At 43.9% G+C, this 18698-nt stretch overlaps 1 protein-coding gene across 3 annotated transcripts in view; it reads right to left on the reverse strand.

Annotated features, from left to right (window-relative positions):
- The window catches only part of EXOC4 (exocyst complex component 4), a 611937-nt gene that overhangs the window by 331609 nt on the left and 261630 nt on the right, over window positions 1–18698 (reverse strand). For all 3 annotated transcript variants that reach the window (XR_010589375.1, XM_065552864.1, XM_065552860.1), the window contains one exon: window positions 2858–2954. Coding sequence is in view for 2 of the 3 variants with exons in the window: in XM_065552864.1 (XP_065408936.1) it covers window positions 2858–2954 (97 nt within the window). In the remaining variant the exon portion in view is untranslated. The remainder of the gene's footprint in view (window positions 1–2857; window positions 2955–18698) is intronic.

Consider the following 18698-nt stretch of genomic DNA (forward strand, 5'->3'; position numbering starts at 1 on the left):
CTGTCTCGCTCAGGGGTGTGAAAAAACACCCCCCTGAGCGCAACAAGTTACAGCGCTGTAAAGTGCCAGTGTAAACAGTGCCCCAGCTAATCCCCTCGTGGAGGTGTGTAGGGATATTAAAGAAGGTACTAACAGTGATTCCACCAAGTGACAGTGACCCCCCAATAATTTGTCCCCCACACTTTAAAATCCAACAGTTTCACCAAGTGCAAAAATCTCTTCGGTCTTCTGTTTAAACTTGTAAGCTACTGTCTGTAGAAACCGTTGATTGTATCTGTCCTGTATCACTATGTAAAACTTACAAACAAGTTAATTGACTTTGTTCTTGAAGTAATTGATACAATGTAAACAAACGCTATAAGCCCTTATGTGACTCTCACTTCATTGTAACAGCAACAGCTCCTAGGAACAGACCCCCACCCTCTGTGATTAAAGGGCCGGGAGTCTCAAATGAATAAGCACACACCCCGAAAGTGGTGGAGACAGTAAATTAAAATATGGTTAAGATATGGAATGTATGTTGATGAATGCTTTAAATTAAATTTAAATTTAAAAAAATTAAATTAATGGAGATATCTCTATCTCCTAGAACCTGAAAGGTCATCAAGTCCAGCCCCCTGCCTTCACTAGCAGGACCAAGTACTGATTTTGCCCCAGATCCTTAAGTGGCCCCCTCAAGGATTGAACTCACAACCCTGGGTTTAGCAGGCCAATGCTCAAACCACTGAACTATCCCTCCCCGCTAAATGCTTGATGTACATGAATGGTTAGGGAGGTGCCAGCCTAGAAAGGGAGTATCCATCGGCCAAAGAATGCGTAAAGAGGAGCACCAGAACCCCCGGAGGGTAAACTGCCATTCACCCCATCACCTGGAAGGATGAGAAACACAAACTTTGAACAGTGTGGAGCCACCAGGAATGTGCCCAGGAATGTGCCATCTGCTGATTGAGTCAGCAACAGCAGGATGAAACAGCTCCCATAGACTAACATAGGAATTAATTCCTATAAGAATGGACTCTCAAGACTGAGGATTTTGAGTCTCTGGTTCTGCTGCCAGCCTCCAGGAGCATCAGGTGCACCTGACACGGACTCAGCTCCATCCTCATGACCAAGATACCTGGCCAGTAACTTGGCATGAGCAACTTCTAGGCTGGTAACTATAACACCTATACAGAACTTGAATGAATGATTGTGTAAATGAATATATATATATATGAATATGTGTGTGTGTGTGTGTGTGTGTGTGTGTGTGTAAGGAATAAGTAGTAATAGGAATAATTAGTCAAACAACGTTGTTTACTTTTATCTTTTGCTTTATCATTATATTTACAATAAATGTGGCATCTTTGCCTTATCCCTCTTAATAAGATCATGCTGGTTTTTATTCTATTGGTATAACAGGTGGAGTACCTGCAGTCCCAGCGCTGGTGCGCGACCACACTCGCACTTCAAAAAGCGCTGCTGCAGGAGCGTTCCCGCGGCAGCGCTTTGAAGTTTTGAGTGTAGCCACGGCCTTAGTCATCTGCAGAGAGGAGAAGAGAACTCTGGAGTTGACTCCCAGCTCTGATCACTAAACACGGCCACCTCTCTAGAGGTAGGAACACAAATTGAAAACAAATATCGGCGTGTTAGACCCCAGGGCAAGGAACATGCTTTACTCCATAACTCTGACCCTGAGAAATAATGAATGCCCACAGCACTCATAGACTTCGATGGCAATTGAGGGATTTCAGTTCCTCTCATGATGAGGCCCAATGTTTGTAAGGTGCTGCAAAAATTCACACTAACATAAGTGATTTTTAATAGTAATATAAATAATGTTAAGAGATGGTGCTATTCTGAGGTTTGTTCTGCTACTGACTAGGGGAAAATCAGGCACAACAGGGAAGGGGGAATCCCATGTAAAAAACTATAGAGATGAAAGACAAGTTGTAGGTTATTGCATGGGAAAAGAAACCTCATATTATTCTGCACTAAATCACAAGGTGGAAAGGGTGAAATTAAAATTGAACAGCGCTGCAATAAGCCTCCTATTTCTAACTAACTCAGCTCAGATATTTTAAAACTTCCAACAGCCCTTGATGAGCTTTCAGCTGAGAATTTCTAATGTATTTTAATAATTGATGCTGCACCCTAGACCAGGGACTTATTTTGCAGTCCGTAAGTTGAACCTGTTTACTGAGAAATTAACTTACCTTGCGGTGCAGAAAATATTCCTCTGACTTTTATTAAACATAACGGACAACGAATGATAAACAATTTGCCACAAGCTGTGATTAAACTTTTCCCAGCATTGATCAATAATAAATTACATTGTTTCATGCAAAAGGGGTCAAAACAAGCAAGTAAGCCCAGCAGGAGAGCTATCGAGCTTTAAGAGGTGAAGTGCACATCTGCTGTAAAGCTACCTGGAGATTTTTTTACATAAGAACGGCCATACTGGATCAGACCAAAGGTCCATCTAGCCCAGTATCCCTGTCTTCCGACAGTGGCCAATGCCAGGTGCCCCAGAGGGAATGAACAGAACAGGTAATCATCAAGTGATCCATCCCCTGTCGCCCATTCCCAGCTTCTGGCAAACAGAGGCTAGGGACACCATCCCTGCCCATCCTGGCTAATAGCCATTGATGGACCTATCCTCCAGGAACTTATCTAGGAGAATAATTTTACAGCAAGAGCATCAATACTCCATCACTGCTATGGCATTTCATCTCAGAAACAGAAACAATGCCACTCCTCTCTACAAAACAAAACAACCCCCAACCCTCTCCAAGACAAACACAATTCAGGAAAGCACATTATTTCCACTTGCTCCAATTATTTATTTGTATTTATAGATACATATATGAAACCTTACCTGAGTAATGGATGAAAGATGACAGTAATATTTCTTGCACCTGGTTTGCAGACAAACTTCGATCCACCACCTTCGATTAAATTATCATCAGGACCTCCTTGAAAACAAAAACACACAAGGAGAGTTTTCTTAAAAGATCTGAATGTACCCTTTCTAAAATTCATTAGCATCTTAAAATCATTTCAGGCTCCTCCCCTCCCTCAACATGCATCATGAAAGGTCTGTAATTAAATGAACATATTTCAATTCTTCTGTTCTATTAGGATAAACTGGGCTTCTAATGTGTAACTTCTGACTGAAAGACAAAATAAAGACAAGGATCACATCACCCATTAGTAAACATAAGAGACTATATTCCTTCCTGGTTGTTAGCAACAGTGTGGGTTGAGAGTTGGCTAGAGGACTGAGCACAGAATTAGACATCAGTTCGACTCAGTTTCTATTCCCATTGTTGCATCTGAATTGCTGTGTCCCCTTGGGCAAACCATCAACTGCCCCGTGCCTCAGTTTACCCACCTATCTTTCTTAGATACTTATATGGCCCCTGTTACCATAGTTCTGAAATGCTCAGATATTATTAATGGATTCTATCCTCACAACACTCCTAGAAGTATTACTCCCATTTACTAATGAGGAACCGAGTTAAAGTTATTTGCCCAAGGTCACGCAGGAAGTCCCAAGTTAGTGCCCCAACCACTGAACCATCCTTTCTCAAAAGCATGAGTGTCTCTATTGCTTGAGCTAACAGCCAGGCTCTGGTCAACAGGGATAATGCCACGTACCTTTAAGAGATATTTGGAAACTTCACTATAATATCTGGAAAGTGCTTTTGATCCTAGCATGAAAGGCTCTATAAAAGTGCGAAATTTTAGGGGACCTTCCACCCTGCTGCTGTTTGTTTTCTTAGGAACTAGCTTCATTTTTATACTGGGTATCTTATGACATCATAACTATTGTTCCATTTTATTTTGTTTGTGTAGGTCTATTGATTTTTTAGATCTCTTAGGTAAAGGCTTATAAGAGTCAAACAATTTCCCACATTGTTTGACTCTTGTGACTTCTCTGCCGAGATCCCAGGTACAGTACTTGCTAAACCAGTGTTTTGCAGATATAGCAGAAATAAACAGATCTGATTTGGCACATTCACTTGCATCAGTTAATCAAAGGGTCATCTCTTGGAAGGTACGGTATACACATACTTAGTGTGATTTACAGAGCTGAAAACTGGACTAAAGGTCTTAAAATCAGAAATGAAACACCAGTCTTGTGTCATTACATCTGTACCAAAGTTACTGCCACAGATAAATCCCACTATCAATTGGCTTTAAGCACAGATATAGACAGAAAATAACTGTAAAACTGGAATTGTCTTACTCGACAGAGCCATTCATTCTGTGTGTCATATCTCTTGACAGCTGCAAGACTGTACTCCTGTTAAGCCTAAACAAAACAAAGGGCGAGCAAGCTGGAGTCTATTCTGCCTCAGACGTGAATGACAAAAATTTCCGACTGTGGAATCTTTGATCATTCAATATATTATATTACCCTAGCATCGTGGCCATTTCCCCTTGTCACTCAGCACTGCTCACTTTGTGGTTGATAATGGAGTCTTAAACACAACCTTCTCCCCTTTTTTACTTCCAAGTGTTAGGCGCTAAGAACCTGGTCTGAATCTAGCCCTAAGCAATCTAAGTCAGTTGGGTTATGTTTGTAAGGATATTTTGGTGGTATTCTTGTAATGGCACATAATACACATGAACCATCCATTCATTAAAAATAAATAATAAAGAGCTTAGTCACATTATTTTGATAGCCTCTTTCCCATCTACAATGCTACCTGAAATCAAACCAGTGGCAGGAGAGTACTATGCTCTTTGACCTTTACGTCCATCTCTCATGACATGGGAGGAAGACTGAATCTTGAAATGAGGAAAAGAGAGGGGGGGAAGGTGAGAATCAATGAATAAATGACTCCCAACTTCTTTTCAGAGTGAAGTTTACATGCCTCAGTCCTTTGCCTAGTAGCCAAGTCACACAAAAGCTCCACCACCTCTAGATCTCTTTGGTCACTATGTTAACAATCTTAGTACAGAGATCAGGGACCAATCAGGTGACAGATGCCAACTCCCTTTGCACCCTAGAAGTGGTCCCTCCAGTTCAGTACTGTTATATAGAACAGCGCTTCTCAACCTTTTTGATACCAGGGACCAGCTTGTTGCCTTCCTAAACTGCATCAGGGAGATCTCAGGGACTGGCGCTGGTCCACAGATCGCTTGTCGAGAAACACTGATATAGAACAATTCTCAGCCCTGATTTTGATTCAAAGAGATCCTCACACTGCCCCCTATTACGTAGGTAAATGTTAAAATTCCAATTAAATACATAAGGAAACAGAGAGCTTGTCTACACTTACAGTGCTGCAGCTGCCCTGCTGCAGTGCTTAGTGAAGTCACCACCTATGCCAACTAGAGAGTTTCTCCCATCAGCACAGGTGCTCCACATCTCTGAGAGGCAGTAGCTATGTCGACATGAGCAGCTTTCCCATCAACATAGCACTGTCTACACCAGGAGTTAGGTTGCTATAACTGTGTCACTCAGGGGTATGGATTTTCCAACATAGTTATACCGACTAAAAGTTTGTAATTTAGACCAGGGCTGAGATACACAGAAGTTAAGTGATTCTGATCAAGGGCAGAGCCCAGAGCAGACTTCAGGACTTCCAAGTCTTGACCTCTAGGCTCCACTATACAGTATTTCTATGCTGAAAATCTTTGTCAAAGATCTTTCGGTATGCTGTATTGTATGTCCTTTATGAAATCATTAAAATGGGTGGGCGGGGGAGTGAATTAACCACATAAAAAAACATGGGTATTTAGATTTACTTATAGTACTTTGACAAGTAAACTCAGCTCCCCAGATGTGTGTATAAGTATTAACAGAAAAGTTAGAACACATTAAGACATATGAAAATTTCTGTGCTAACAAGAGGATTCAATGAACACACAGAACTAGCTAAGGATACGCAGTTCATAAATATAGTCTATTTCCAATTAAAGAAAGGACAATTCTCAAAAAATGAAATTGAAATGTTTATGCTCAAGCTAACTTAAAAAAACCCTCACAAATATGACAGAATTTAAATGTGGAAAGGAGAAAAAAAGTACCACTTAGAAAGAAAATTATTAATTTCTCCCATTAACGTCTGACTCTGCATTTTCCAGTGGGGTCTGTCACTAACTGACTTATTGAAGAACTCATCCAAGCATGAACTATTGAGGCATGAATTAGGAAATACAGGCTCAAATTAAGAAAAGGGTGTTATTCTTGTTACGTCAAGTCACCCTGCACTAATCAATATTATTGACTGGGACGAACTTCATAGCAAGGAATAAAACAATCTGTCTTATCTGCTTAAGCACATTATGCAAGAGAGTTAGGAAGAGCACTGCTGGGAACACCACAACTCAGGCAGAAGGATACGCTTTTTAATCTTCTCTGCTCCTAAACTTTCAATTAATAATAATAGATGCTCTGTGCGTAGGTGGGAGCTACAAAGAAAAGTAATTTTATTTATATTAAAATATTGTACCGGAAAGATATATTGAGTCACAGAGCTCATTTCCAATGATGTCCTGAATATACAAAAACAGGAACACCACTGCAACAAACCTTTCTATTACAAAATAACCTATAACTGTCCTCATTCCCTTGGCCTCTCCTTGTGCTGTGACCTCCCACCTCTACTCTCTGTCTGAACTTAGCAGTATAGACACATAGATACAAGTGCACTGTGAAAAACCACGATTTGCACAGAAGAGCTTATTCGCCATTCCAAACTGTGGCTTACAAGCTCTTTGCCTGCATACAAAATGAGTACTCTTAATGCAGACTTTTTGTCTGCCTAGACAAGTGGTGCAGATGTGCAGTGGCTGGCCAATGATGGCTGAAATCCCCTGTTAGACAAGGCCTTAGACTAAGCTCTTCAGGGCAGGGACTGTGTTTGTTTTGTAATACACTATACACATCACCGTGCCAACACGGCATCATCTGTCCCATGCTCCTAGCTGCTCCACACCAGCAGAAGGTATCCGATTATCCATCCTACAAAGGGTATGTCTAGACAGGAAAATAAACCCAGGCAGCGAGTCACAGAGCCCAAGTCTACAGATTCAGGTATGCACCACGGCACTAAAAATAACAGAGTAGATGTTCTTGCTTGGGCTGGAGCCCGGGCTCTGAGACCCAGCCCCGCCCTGGGTCTCAGAGCCGAAGCTCCAGCCAGATTGGGAACATCTACCCTGTTGTTTTTAGTGTCATGACACAAGCCCCACAAGCCGAGTCGGTAGACTTGGGCTCTGAGGGTACGTCTACATTACCCGCCAGATCGGCGGGTAGTGATCGATCTATCGGGGATTGATTTATCGCGTCTAGTGTAGATGCGATAAATCGATCCCGATCGCTCTGCGGTCGACTCCTGTACTCCACCGCGGCGAGAGGCGGAAGCGATCTGAAGAAGTGAGGTTCTTACCCACGAAAGCTTATGCTCCCAATACTTCTGTTAGTCTTAAAGGTGCCACAGGACCCTCTGTTGCTTTTTAAGATTCAGACTAACACGGTTACCCCTCTGATACTCCCCCCCCAGTGTAGACCAGGCCTAAGACTTGCTGTGGGGGGGGGGGGAGGAAGCGGGGACGTGGGCTGGTTTGCACACATACCCAAAGAAACCAGTGGCCTCCCAGCAGAATCCCTGACTGATCCCAAGTTTAGGAGGTAGACGATATAGAGACACAAAATGCCTACTTTCCCCCCTAACGTGTTAGCATGATCTGCTGGGAGAGTTATCACAGTCAAGCATGAGGTTGGAGCCAAGTACTCCAGAATTCTCTTCCTACATGCTATAGGCAATGTACTTGGGACAAGTTACTTCCCTTCTCTGTGCCTCGGTTTCCCCCATTTTGAAGTGGGAACAACAGTATTACCTTCCTGACCAGGGAGGGAAAGGGGGTTTTGAAGCATAACCAATTTTGAGTCATTTCTAAAAACTTAGTTTAAAGTGCTGAGTGCCATCATCACAGCAATAGCTACCAGTAACATGGACTGTACGAACTAGCTATCCATGTTTGGTGCAATACTGTATTACGGTATATGTAGAATACCAGTAGCCATGTGGAATCTAATATAAACGATTGCTCCAGGAATGTCTTCTTTATAGAACCGTTTTATTTTGGTTGCTTTTTTTAAACTTGAAAATAGTTTATGGCAAGCAACTGCAATAGCCACATTTTACAGCAACTAGGAACACCTTAAATGTGTTGCAGCTGTTACAAGAAATACAGCTGTTGCACTAGTTTCTTCTCATGAGCACCAGCTTGCTGATTTAATCTGTTGAGTAATATATATTACAAAGGAAAAAAACTTGAGGTGAAGTGAAATTTTTTCCAAGTTAATGATATCCTCATGCTGTGCCATCAGTGAAGTGTACCCACCTGAATACCTTTGTGAGTAGGAGCCAGAGATGGGTCCATTACTAATGTAGCAAATGTTTCTGTAATGGAGCCTGAAATGTCATGCTACACAATGAGCAAACACAAGATAGGAGCAGATTACTAAGAGAGCTAGAATCTCAGGATGCAAATGAATGAGCAGCAACAGCGATTCTCTGATCAGGGGCGGCTCTAGGCACCAGCAAAGCAAGCACGTGCTTGGGGCAGCCCATTTGCAAGGGCGGCAGGGATCCAGCATGGGAGCTGAGAACCAACAGGGGGCCCTGGGAGCTGTAGTTCCTTGGTGAGCTCCCTGCCTATAGAGCCAGCCCTGGAGCAGGGAAAGAACTACATTTCCCAGCATTCCCATGGCTGCTACCAACAGGAAAGAGGGGGAGGGAGGGAGGTAGCTGAGACCTCATGTTGCAGCCTGCTGTGAATGGAGAGCTGCACTGGGAAGGGCAGGGATACGATATTTTAACATTCAAAAAATAGGATACTCCACAGGGAGTAGCCCCACCCTGCCACCATCCACTCCCTCTGACTGCCCCCCACAGAAACCCCAACCCATCCAACCCCCCTGCTCCCTGTCCCCTGATCACCCCTGCCCCTAACTGCCCCCCAGGACCCCACCCCCTATCTAAGCGCCGCTGCTCCTTGTCCCCTGATTGCCCCCTCCCGGGACCCCTGCCCCTAACTCCCCCTTGGTCCCCATCCCCTATCTAAGTCTCCTTGTCCCCAACTGCCCCCTCCTGAGCCCCCCCCCCAACTTCCACCCTAGGACCCCACTCCCTACCTGTCCCCTGACAAACCCCTGGGACTCCCATGCCTATCCAACCACTGCCTGTCCCCTGACTGCCCCCCCAACCCCTGCCCCATCCAACCCCCCCAGCCCCCTTACCGTACCACTCAGACCAGCGTGTCTGGCTCCGGACAGCGCCAGACACACTGCTGCATACACGCTGCCGTGCTCCCCCGCGGAGCCACAGCCCCCCCAGCACCTGCCTTCCAGATTTGAACACCTCAAAATTCAGGAGTGCTCAAGCTCAGTTTGGGCAGCTGTTACTTCATTTCTCCCAAATCAAATATACTGATCCACTGTAACTTGCTGTAGAAAAAGTAGGATAAAATTGAACAAGAAATGCTCCCCAGTGGTTATTAGGACTGGAATTGCTATTTTCAACAGCCATTGCCTTTTTTGTTTGTTTGTTTAAAAGGAAGACAGTGATATTGCATTGGCAAATTCCCCATAGAAAGAAAGAGAGGAACAAAAGAATAATAAAGGCACCTCAACTTTTCCTCATTTATGTAGGACAGTCTTATAATATGCATCCAGATATCCTCCAATCACACAGGCTGAAAATTGTTCCACTTTACTGCAGGTCTGTAACCATATGGGAACCAATCCTGTTTGTGTTCTGTGCACATCTAAAATTTCTGCTGAATGACCTGCCGTGGGAGCGAGTTACTGGGGGAGAGGGGAGAGAGCCCAGGGCTGGGGCGGCAGGGGGTGTGGGTGTGGGGGGGGAGAGCCCAGGGCTGGGGTGGCAGGGGGGTGCGGCAAGGAGCCCAGGGCTGGGACGGGGGGGCAGCCAAAAATTTTTTTTGCTTGGGGCGGCAAAAAACCTAGAGCCGTCCCCGTCTCTGATTTTTCTATTCTGCACTTCTCTTTGCAAGAAGTAGCTCCCTTCAGGCATGTCCACTCCAAACAACTTGATCCCATGCTGCTTGGGTCTCAAAATGATTTATCTGGCTGACCACTGGGAAAGTCTCTATGTGCCACGGTGACCCAGGGACCTCTCTTACTAGCCAGAGTGGTACAGACAGAAAACGTCTTCCTCGCCCACTCAGCAGACAAGAGGACAGAGGAAGAAAGGCAGAGGAGACCTGTTATTAAATAAAAGGAGTCGCCAAGAGCCACTAAATCAGATACCAAATTCCTAACGTGGTTTGGAAATATTCTCATAATCAGGTTACATCAGTACACGAGGCGCTCATGCTGTGAAGACCCATAATCTCAACGCAACATTGAAAGGAAACTCGGGACACCGTACCATGATTTCAGGGCTCTCTGCAACTCAGTTCTTTAAGTAGCAGCTCTCCAGCTCATCAAGACGGAGTGTCACTGCCCTCAAAGACTTACAAGTGTATGCACCTACTTAATGTACAGTACATGAGCAACATGTATTATATCAATAAACATTATGATAATGCCTATGCTTAGCTCTTCTATGGCACCCTTCATCCAATAAACTCAAATGTTTTGCAAATTAATTAAGCTTCACAACTATTGTGATCTCCACTTTGCGTATGAGAACACTGAGGCAGAGAGAGATTAAGTCATCTCTCCCAGGTCACGAAGGAAGTCTATGAGAAGTAGGAACAGAACATAGATCTAGAGTCTAAGTTGTGTGCCTTAACCACAAGACCATCTTCCCTTAACCGTTAAGAAAAAAATTATTATTTCTAGACTTTGTACCTTTAGAAAACAATTGCGGTTGTCTGTATCATGATGAGAAAATTGCAACTCCTGATTGTCACTTAATATTAACATTATTTCTCCCTATTCCAGGCTTTAATAGCCACAAAAACTAATCATGAATAGCCCTGGTAAGAGCAAAACAATCATTGACAGGAGGGAAAGCTTCCCTATTACAGCCTACTGACACTCCTTTGTTGCTGACCTGTAACACTGCAGCTATTCTAATACTAGTCATCTCCTGAGCATGGATTGCCAGTTGTATGGCAGATGTGAGATCGGAACACACAACAAGACAAGAGCAGGTTGAAACCCTTGATCTTATTTCAGTGGTGTAAGAATTAGAATACATTAGAATTCAAGCTATCAAAGCTGAAATGTTGAGGGCAAACCCCAAACTTGACATTCCTAATTCTGGGAGCTGCTAGTTCTCTTATCAGTACCAGTATTTTTAGCGAATCTCTGCAGGTCTTCCTTTGCAGGGAAGATTAGCATTACAAGGCTTAAGTAATGACAGGCAGGAAAGGAAAGTGGGTTTTTTTTGCTTTCCATCAGAAGAAACTGGACATCCACCAAAAATTATCCTTAGTGTTGCACTGGATTTGCTACTCTTCGAATTCATGTTTGAAGAGGAATTAGTCATTGCTCAAGTTCTTAGTTTATGCCTAGATGGCGCTCAAAACACCAGAGATGAGGCTGCTCGGCATCTTGCAAGAGGCTCTCAGCATCTGGTAGGATCAATTCCTCTGGTAATAAGTAGGACGAGGGTTTCTCTACTAGAACAGTGGGGGGGGGGGGAGCTCTTGCACTCTAATAAGAACTCTTTAAAAAGGTGCGATTTCTAGCACTTATATAATGCTTTACAATATACCTGCAAAGCATTGTACACACATTACCTAATTAACTGCTCAGACATTATATGTGCCTTAAATCACCCCACCTTCAACCCAGATCCACTTTTGTATTTTAATATAGAAAGCTTTCACTGTGCTCTGGTAAGGGGTAACCCTTTCCAAACCATCCCCTGTTTACTCTACAGGTCTCGCAAGCCAGCTATAATCAGCTGAGATATTGAAAAGGCCATGAGTAGGGATTGTGGGTTACATTCACTTCATAGAGATGCAGAGGACCTATCCTACTTGCTCTCTTTGTTTCCATCCCTTTTGCCAGCATGGGACAACTCCACTTAATTCATCTATTCTGGCAAACTTTCTATCAAGACAAGTTTTTAAGGCACAGACTGAACAGTTTTTTGATACTTCTCTACGAGCAAAGCTGCTTTCTCACTAGGTCACTTCATGTTAATTATGTGACCATAAAAAACAACCCCCCTCTCTATTCCCCCACACACACACCCCAACGCCACCACGCTTGGAAGCCACAACAATTGAATTAACAATTCATCATGCAAATCACTCAAGCCTTCCCCCGCTTGAACATAAGAACCAATCCAAACTCTAAAAAGGAAAGGGAACCAATTTGGCTGCTTCTGCTAGGGCTACCATATGTCCGGATTTCCCCGGACATGTCCGGCTTTTCGGTCTATAAATAGCCATCCGGGGGGGGGTTCTAAAAATCTAAAAATGTCCGGGATTTCCCCCCGGTCGGCTATGTATAGACAGAAAAGCGGTGGCCAAGCGCCGCTCGGCAGCCAAAGCCCCTTCCCTGCTCCCCCAATCCCCTGCAGCCTTACCACACCGTCCGGCCCCGCACCTGTCTTCCCCCTCCTCCCCTCCCCTGAATGCTCCGCCCCCCCTACTCCTCCCCCTCCCCTGCTTCCCGCGAATCAGATCTTTCGCGGGAAGTCTGAAAAGACACAGGGGCAGGCGGGCGGCAGCAGCAGGTAAGCTGGGGCAGGGGTGGAGAAGAGCTCCGGGGAGGTGCAGCCCTGGCCGAGCGGCTCCCTCTGACCCGGGCCGAGCGGCGGCCCCAGCAGCTCCGGCCCGGCTCGGGCCCCAGGACGGCAGCCCCGGTTCCGGCCAAGCGCGCTGGCCCAACCCCGGCTGAGCACCTCCGGCCCGGCCCCAAGCCCCGCGACCCCCGCCAGAGCGCAGCCCAATTCCTGGGCTCTTTAAAGCCGGCCCTGGTCAGAGGACGGGGGTGGAGTGTGTGTGGGGTTCTGATGGGGGCAGTCAGGGGGTGGGAAGTGGGAGAGAGTGGATGAGGGCAGGGGCGGGGCTAGAGCGGAGCTCCTCTCTCCCCCCCCCCCCCGTGTCCTCTTTTTTGCTTGTGGAAATATGGTAACCCTAGCTTCTGTCCTTTCTTGAAGTTCCTGATTACTTAAGGATCAGCTGATACAGATCTGTAATTTCAAGCTGTGCTTGTGCAGCCTCAAGGTGTAGAAATAAGAATGTCCATTGGTATGAAAATTTCCATTGCTAGCTGGACATCAGCTGCTGCACAGATACTGCCAGCAGCGAAGCAGATTCTTATAAAACAGATGACAATGAGAAAGACCAGGGGCTAATCTCTGTTACTGGATAGCAATGCATGTGTTCATTGTTTAATTATATGCTTCCAAACTTATTTTTCTATTAAAATCTGCAAGTCTGGGTTCCTCTTATGTATTTCTGCTCTTTACAACACAGCTATCTTATCGCTGCATTCATTGAAAGGAGTGTGCAGACTCCCATGAAAAGGTGCCGTAATTCCATTCTTGCCACAATAGTTCAAGGCAAAGATCCTGTTTGTTTACTCTTAAACAAATGTTTAAGGCATCAGATAGGGGACAGTCATCCTGTCAAACTACTAATATTTAATGTTAAGAATTAGAAAAATCAACACCCCATAAATTCAGAGGATTGTGATAGACAACTGTGTGGTAGATTTTCCTGCCACATATCACTTTCATATTCTTTTCTAGACACTCCTAGGGAATGAATGAGGAAAAAGATACAGGAAGTTCAGGTACAAATAGTTTTCACCTGCAGTGTCTGGTTAACAACGGTGACATGGTTAGATTCTTAATCATTAGTTGATGGGCTCCTGATCTATCTCCAAATGGAAATGGGTGGCTCTTTTCCTGACACCTAAACAGCATCTTTCCAGCTACCTATCTATCTAGGTGGGTATTTCTAAAGTGGTTACTATGTTAGGAAACGCCAACTGCAAAATGTCTGGTCAGTAACATGGGCTATCGCGAACATATTAAACCTGTTTTCTGCTACCTATACTGGCTCACCACAGAATAATGAATCAAGTTCAAGTCCTTATCTTCAAGGTGCTCCATGGCCTAGGCCCAGGATATCTAAAAGATTATCTAAAGCTCTGAGATGAAAACTGTGGTGGATAGCTTCACTTCTCTGGCACAATGCAGCTTTCTACCGTAAGAAATCTCGTCTGTGTAAGAGAAAAGAGCTTTCTCCACGGCGGACCTGAGACTGTGGTATGAACTCCCACAGGAACTAAGGACCATCACAAACCGCACTCCACAAGGTGCATTTCTTTTACTTGACTTCTCTAACGGGCACAGAGCAATACATATATTGAAACAACCTTACCAAAACAAAACACTTCACTACACACACGTCTCCCCCTTAGTACAGGATAAGAGAACAAAAGACATGACAGAAATTAGTCACACTGCTCAATGCACTATTAGAAGGTGCTCAGATACTACGGTGATGAGTGTGGTATAAGAACCTATATAGAACAGAACATGTTGGTACCTATTAGCACCTAGACATTGCACTAACTACAGCATGAGCAAGCTCATTGCCCTAGAAGCTGGAAATGTCATCTTAGCATAGGCACTACCAACTCTGTGTGTGACAAGCTTGTCGATGCACTGAATGAGGCAGGAGTCCAATGGAAAAATCGTATGTGATCACGTACTTACAGACTACATCGTAATACCTACACGCAAGCCGACAGGATTAAAGCTGCACAGACAAACTTAAAATTTGGTATTTCCTAACTTCTGAGTGCTCGGCTTTGCAACTTTTTCTATTATTCTTTTAATGTAAGGGTTTTTGTTTTACATATTCATAGATATGCTTTACTTCCTTGCTGCTAAAATCTGCTTTAAAACATTTCCCACCCATTGATTTGAAGGGGTTTTTTTTTCTTTGCATGAATATAAACAGGAACTTCACAAAGCACAAATTTATTCTAATTACTACAGTCAGCAGGATATGCATAAAACAATTCTGAGAGATTTTAAAAATCTCAGGCAATTGAATATTTGCTGTGAGTGGACCACAGAGGGGTATAATGGATTGACTATGGATCTGGGAGTGAAGAGATCTGGACTGACATTTTAATGGGAGTTGAGCATCCCTTTGGTGACTTTGAAAATGTCTAGGATTTTTGGATTCTAATCCCAACAGTTTAACCGACTTGCTGGCTTACATGAAACAAGTTACTGAAACTTCCTCTATTCCCTCATCTGTAAAATAAGCCGCCACACATTTTTTATAAAGAACTGGGATATACAGATGAAATTCACTGTGTTCGTGCAAAGCATTATATTATTGTTAGAAAAATACAAGCTAATATTTGTGGATATTTTTGTTGTTGACTTTATATTTTTTTTTAAAGAGTTAGCAATTTTCTATCATGCTGAGTATCAGTATCAGTAATGGCTTTCAACCCGGTGAAAGTAAATTGGAACAACACATATAATCTAATGAAATGCACTATGGGATACATGCTGTGTGTTTTGTTTACTCAAGATTTCCAAAGTTCCTTCAGGAATTGTTTCATAAAGATGTTTTCCCCTCACCTGCAAACGTGCACACCACCATGTTTAAAGGACTTGGGAAGAAAAGAATTCTAAGAGCGTTTTTAAAACTTGTAAGAACCCCATGATAAAGGATATGGCATCCAGGAAAAAAATATTTAATGCATATGAGCCCTCCCCAATTCCGTATTTAAAAATATATTATTTTCAGAATTTTTGGGTTCACAAGGTGCCAGAATAACGGTTCTGGAGATTGATGTCAAGAGCTAAACCCACAATACAGATATAGTGCAATGGTGTGTAATAACCAAAGCTTCCCCAGATTGTCATACTTGCGTATTTCCACTCTGCCGTGAAAGAATCAGTTCTAGAAGCGGGGGGATGGTTCAGTCTCCCGGGGCACATTAATCCTGTAGTTGCCTTGGTCAGACTGCAGTGACACCATTAAAACACATTTTACATAGGCCTCAGAACAATGATGGCAACTACTATGAGGCGGAATTTGGATGACTCACCTAGAAGTGAAAGATTCCGTAACCCTGTGAGCAACTGTCATTCCCAAACTCACCCCCTTCCTGGGTTTCAATTTTATTAACGGAAATACAATCAAGTTCAGCACAAAGCTTCTCATTCAAACTGGCTGTTCTTCGGGTTCCTACCTCAGGAGTGCTCAGCCCACAGACTAGATCCTCTCTCACACTCTAGAAAGACATTCCAATAAAGCCACTTGCTTCAGAAAATTGGTACAATCCACATAACTCTTTTCCAAAAATGGAGGGGGTTCATCCAAGCAAACAATGCCAGAGTGTAAAAATCCTATCAGCAATGACCTTAGCAATCCAGCTCCACCTATTCTCCCACAGGGACAACACACATACAATGATCATTGTATTTTACTTTTAAGTACATGCAACCTTCCTTTTGGACATGTACTCACTTTGAAGCTCTGTTGTGTTATTCAAAATTGTACTGTACAGCAGTGTTCCCTCTAATTTTTCCCACCCATGTGTGGAATGAATTTTGTTATGTGCACCAATATGGAGGTGATGTGTGACAATCACCCTCATATTGGTGCACATAACAAAATTCATGTGGTGGGGGTGGGACCGAGGGGGTTCAGAGTGTGGGAGGGGGCTTAGGGCTGGGATAGAGGGTTGGGGTGCAGGAGAGTGAGGGCTCCGGCTGGGGGTGCAGGCTCTGGGGTGGGGCCGGGAATGAGTGGTTTGGGATGCAGGAGGGTACTCCAGGGCTATGGCAGGGAGAGAGGACTCCCCCCAGTTTCCTCTCCCCGTAGCAGCATCTGTGCTCGGAGGGAGAGGCGCCTCTCCCTGCCGCAGCAGCTCCAGGGCTGGGGCCGTACGATAGGTGCCCCGCCCCCAGCAAGTCCAGGCCAGGGCTGGGTTCGGGCTGGGCTGAGCCACCCCGGACACAGCTGGGTTCGGGCCAAGGGCGCCCTTCCCCCAGCAGGTTCCCTGAATGCCTGCATGGCGCTAAGAAGGCTGCTGCACGGCCACGCAGCTTACAGGGAACTTAGCTGCACAGGCAGTCTTGAGATACTGCAAATTTCTGTTACAGTAGGTCAACCTTGGGTTAATACTTTTGTATTACCTTCTATTACCTCCTGGCTGGATTTTTATGATTCAGGAGTGAGAACAGTTATGAAGCAGCCAATCTAATTTAAAATGAAACTAAGAACTCCAAATAATATAATAAATGAAGTGTTATTTACAAGTGAATAATGTAAGTTTCTTCCACAAAGCCCTTCATCATCAATGCATCATAGGACTCCAAGAACATCTGCATTAGATGAGATATGATCATCATCTAGTGGTATCTGGTAAATTATCGTATCCAAGATGTACTGTCTGCCTGTTTTAGTGCAAGACTACTCCCCACATTCATGCAATAATGGGGCATAAGACAGGTTCTTATTTCCCAATAGGAGCTGGTCCCAACACATCCAGCAGGTCACCAAGTGAGGGACCATCACTTCCACTCCTGCAAAAGAAAGGAAGTTGGCTGCTAGGCCAGAGAACGCACAGAAGCTTGCCTCCCCCCATAATACACCAGCCAGTGCACCCCAGTAGCAGTTACTTCTCCCCTGGAGCAGGTGAGAAACCTAGGAGAGAATTGTGACTCAGAGCCAGAATTCCTTGCAGGTCTGCTTCTGTATAGAGCAGCTACACGCAGTCCCTACAAACATGACAGTTGTAGATTTACAATCTAGCAGCTAAAGCATGAATTCCTTGAGGCAAGGACCATGCAATATTGAGAAGTGTCCCAAAAGGTACTCAGTCCCTCAACTTCCATCCATTACTTTTCATAAGCATAAAACTCAGTTAAAGACTAGAGAGTAGATATGAACAATGATGTAATAAATTAGAGAGAGTATCTTAAACCCACCTCAAACACAGCCACATTTACGTGAATAAAGCTTTGCTCCTTTAAACAACAGCGTGCAGAGGAAGGGCTGAGAAGAGAGTGATTAAGGTGGGCAGACATTTAAATGGTTCCAGTTGACTTCAGTTATAATGGGTTCCGTTCACATCACATAATCAAAAGAAACTGTGTTAGAATATGTGCAGATCAAGACTAGGTTGACCACACAGCAAGTGTGAAAAATTGGGACGGGGGATAATAGGAGCCTATATAAGAAAAAGATCCAAAAATCAGAACTGTCCCTATAAAATCGGGACATCTGGTCACCCTAATCAAGACTGATACACTTATGCTCAGAAGAAATCCACACAGATGGAAACACAGCATCAATTGTTAAGGACAAAACAGAATTTTTTTTTTAATGTTTTCTGTGCTTTATCATTTTTATTGATTCCTTCCCTAGGCAACATGGTCCAGGGGATAGGTCCATTAGTCTGAGATTCAAGAGATCTAGTTTCTATTCCCAGCTCCACTAATTGTAAGCTCTTCAAGCTCAAACACAGAAAGGTATAACATGATTCAATGGCTGGAAGATGAAACTAGACAAATTCAGAATGGAAATAAGATGTAAATTTTTAACGGTGAGAGTAATTAACCATTGGAACAATTTACCAAAGGTTTGGTGGATTCTCCATCACTGATCATTTTTTAATCAAGCCTGGATGTCTTTCTAAAAGATGCAACAGAGAATCCTGTGGCACCTTTAAGACTAACAGATGTATTGGAGCATAAGCTTTCGTGGGTGAATGCCCACTTTGT

This window comes from Chrysemys picta, chromosome 1, assembly GCF_011386835.1.
Source record: "Chrysemys picta bellii isolate R12L10 chromosome 1, ASM1138683v2, whole genome shotgun sequence".
NCBI lineage: Eukaryota > Metazoa > Chordata > Testudines > Emydidae > Chrysemys > Chrysemys picta.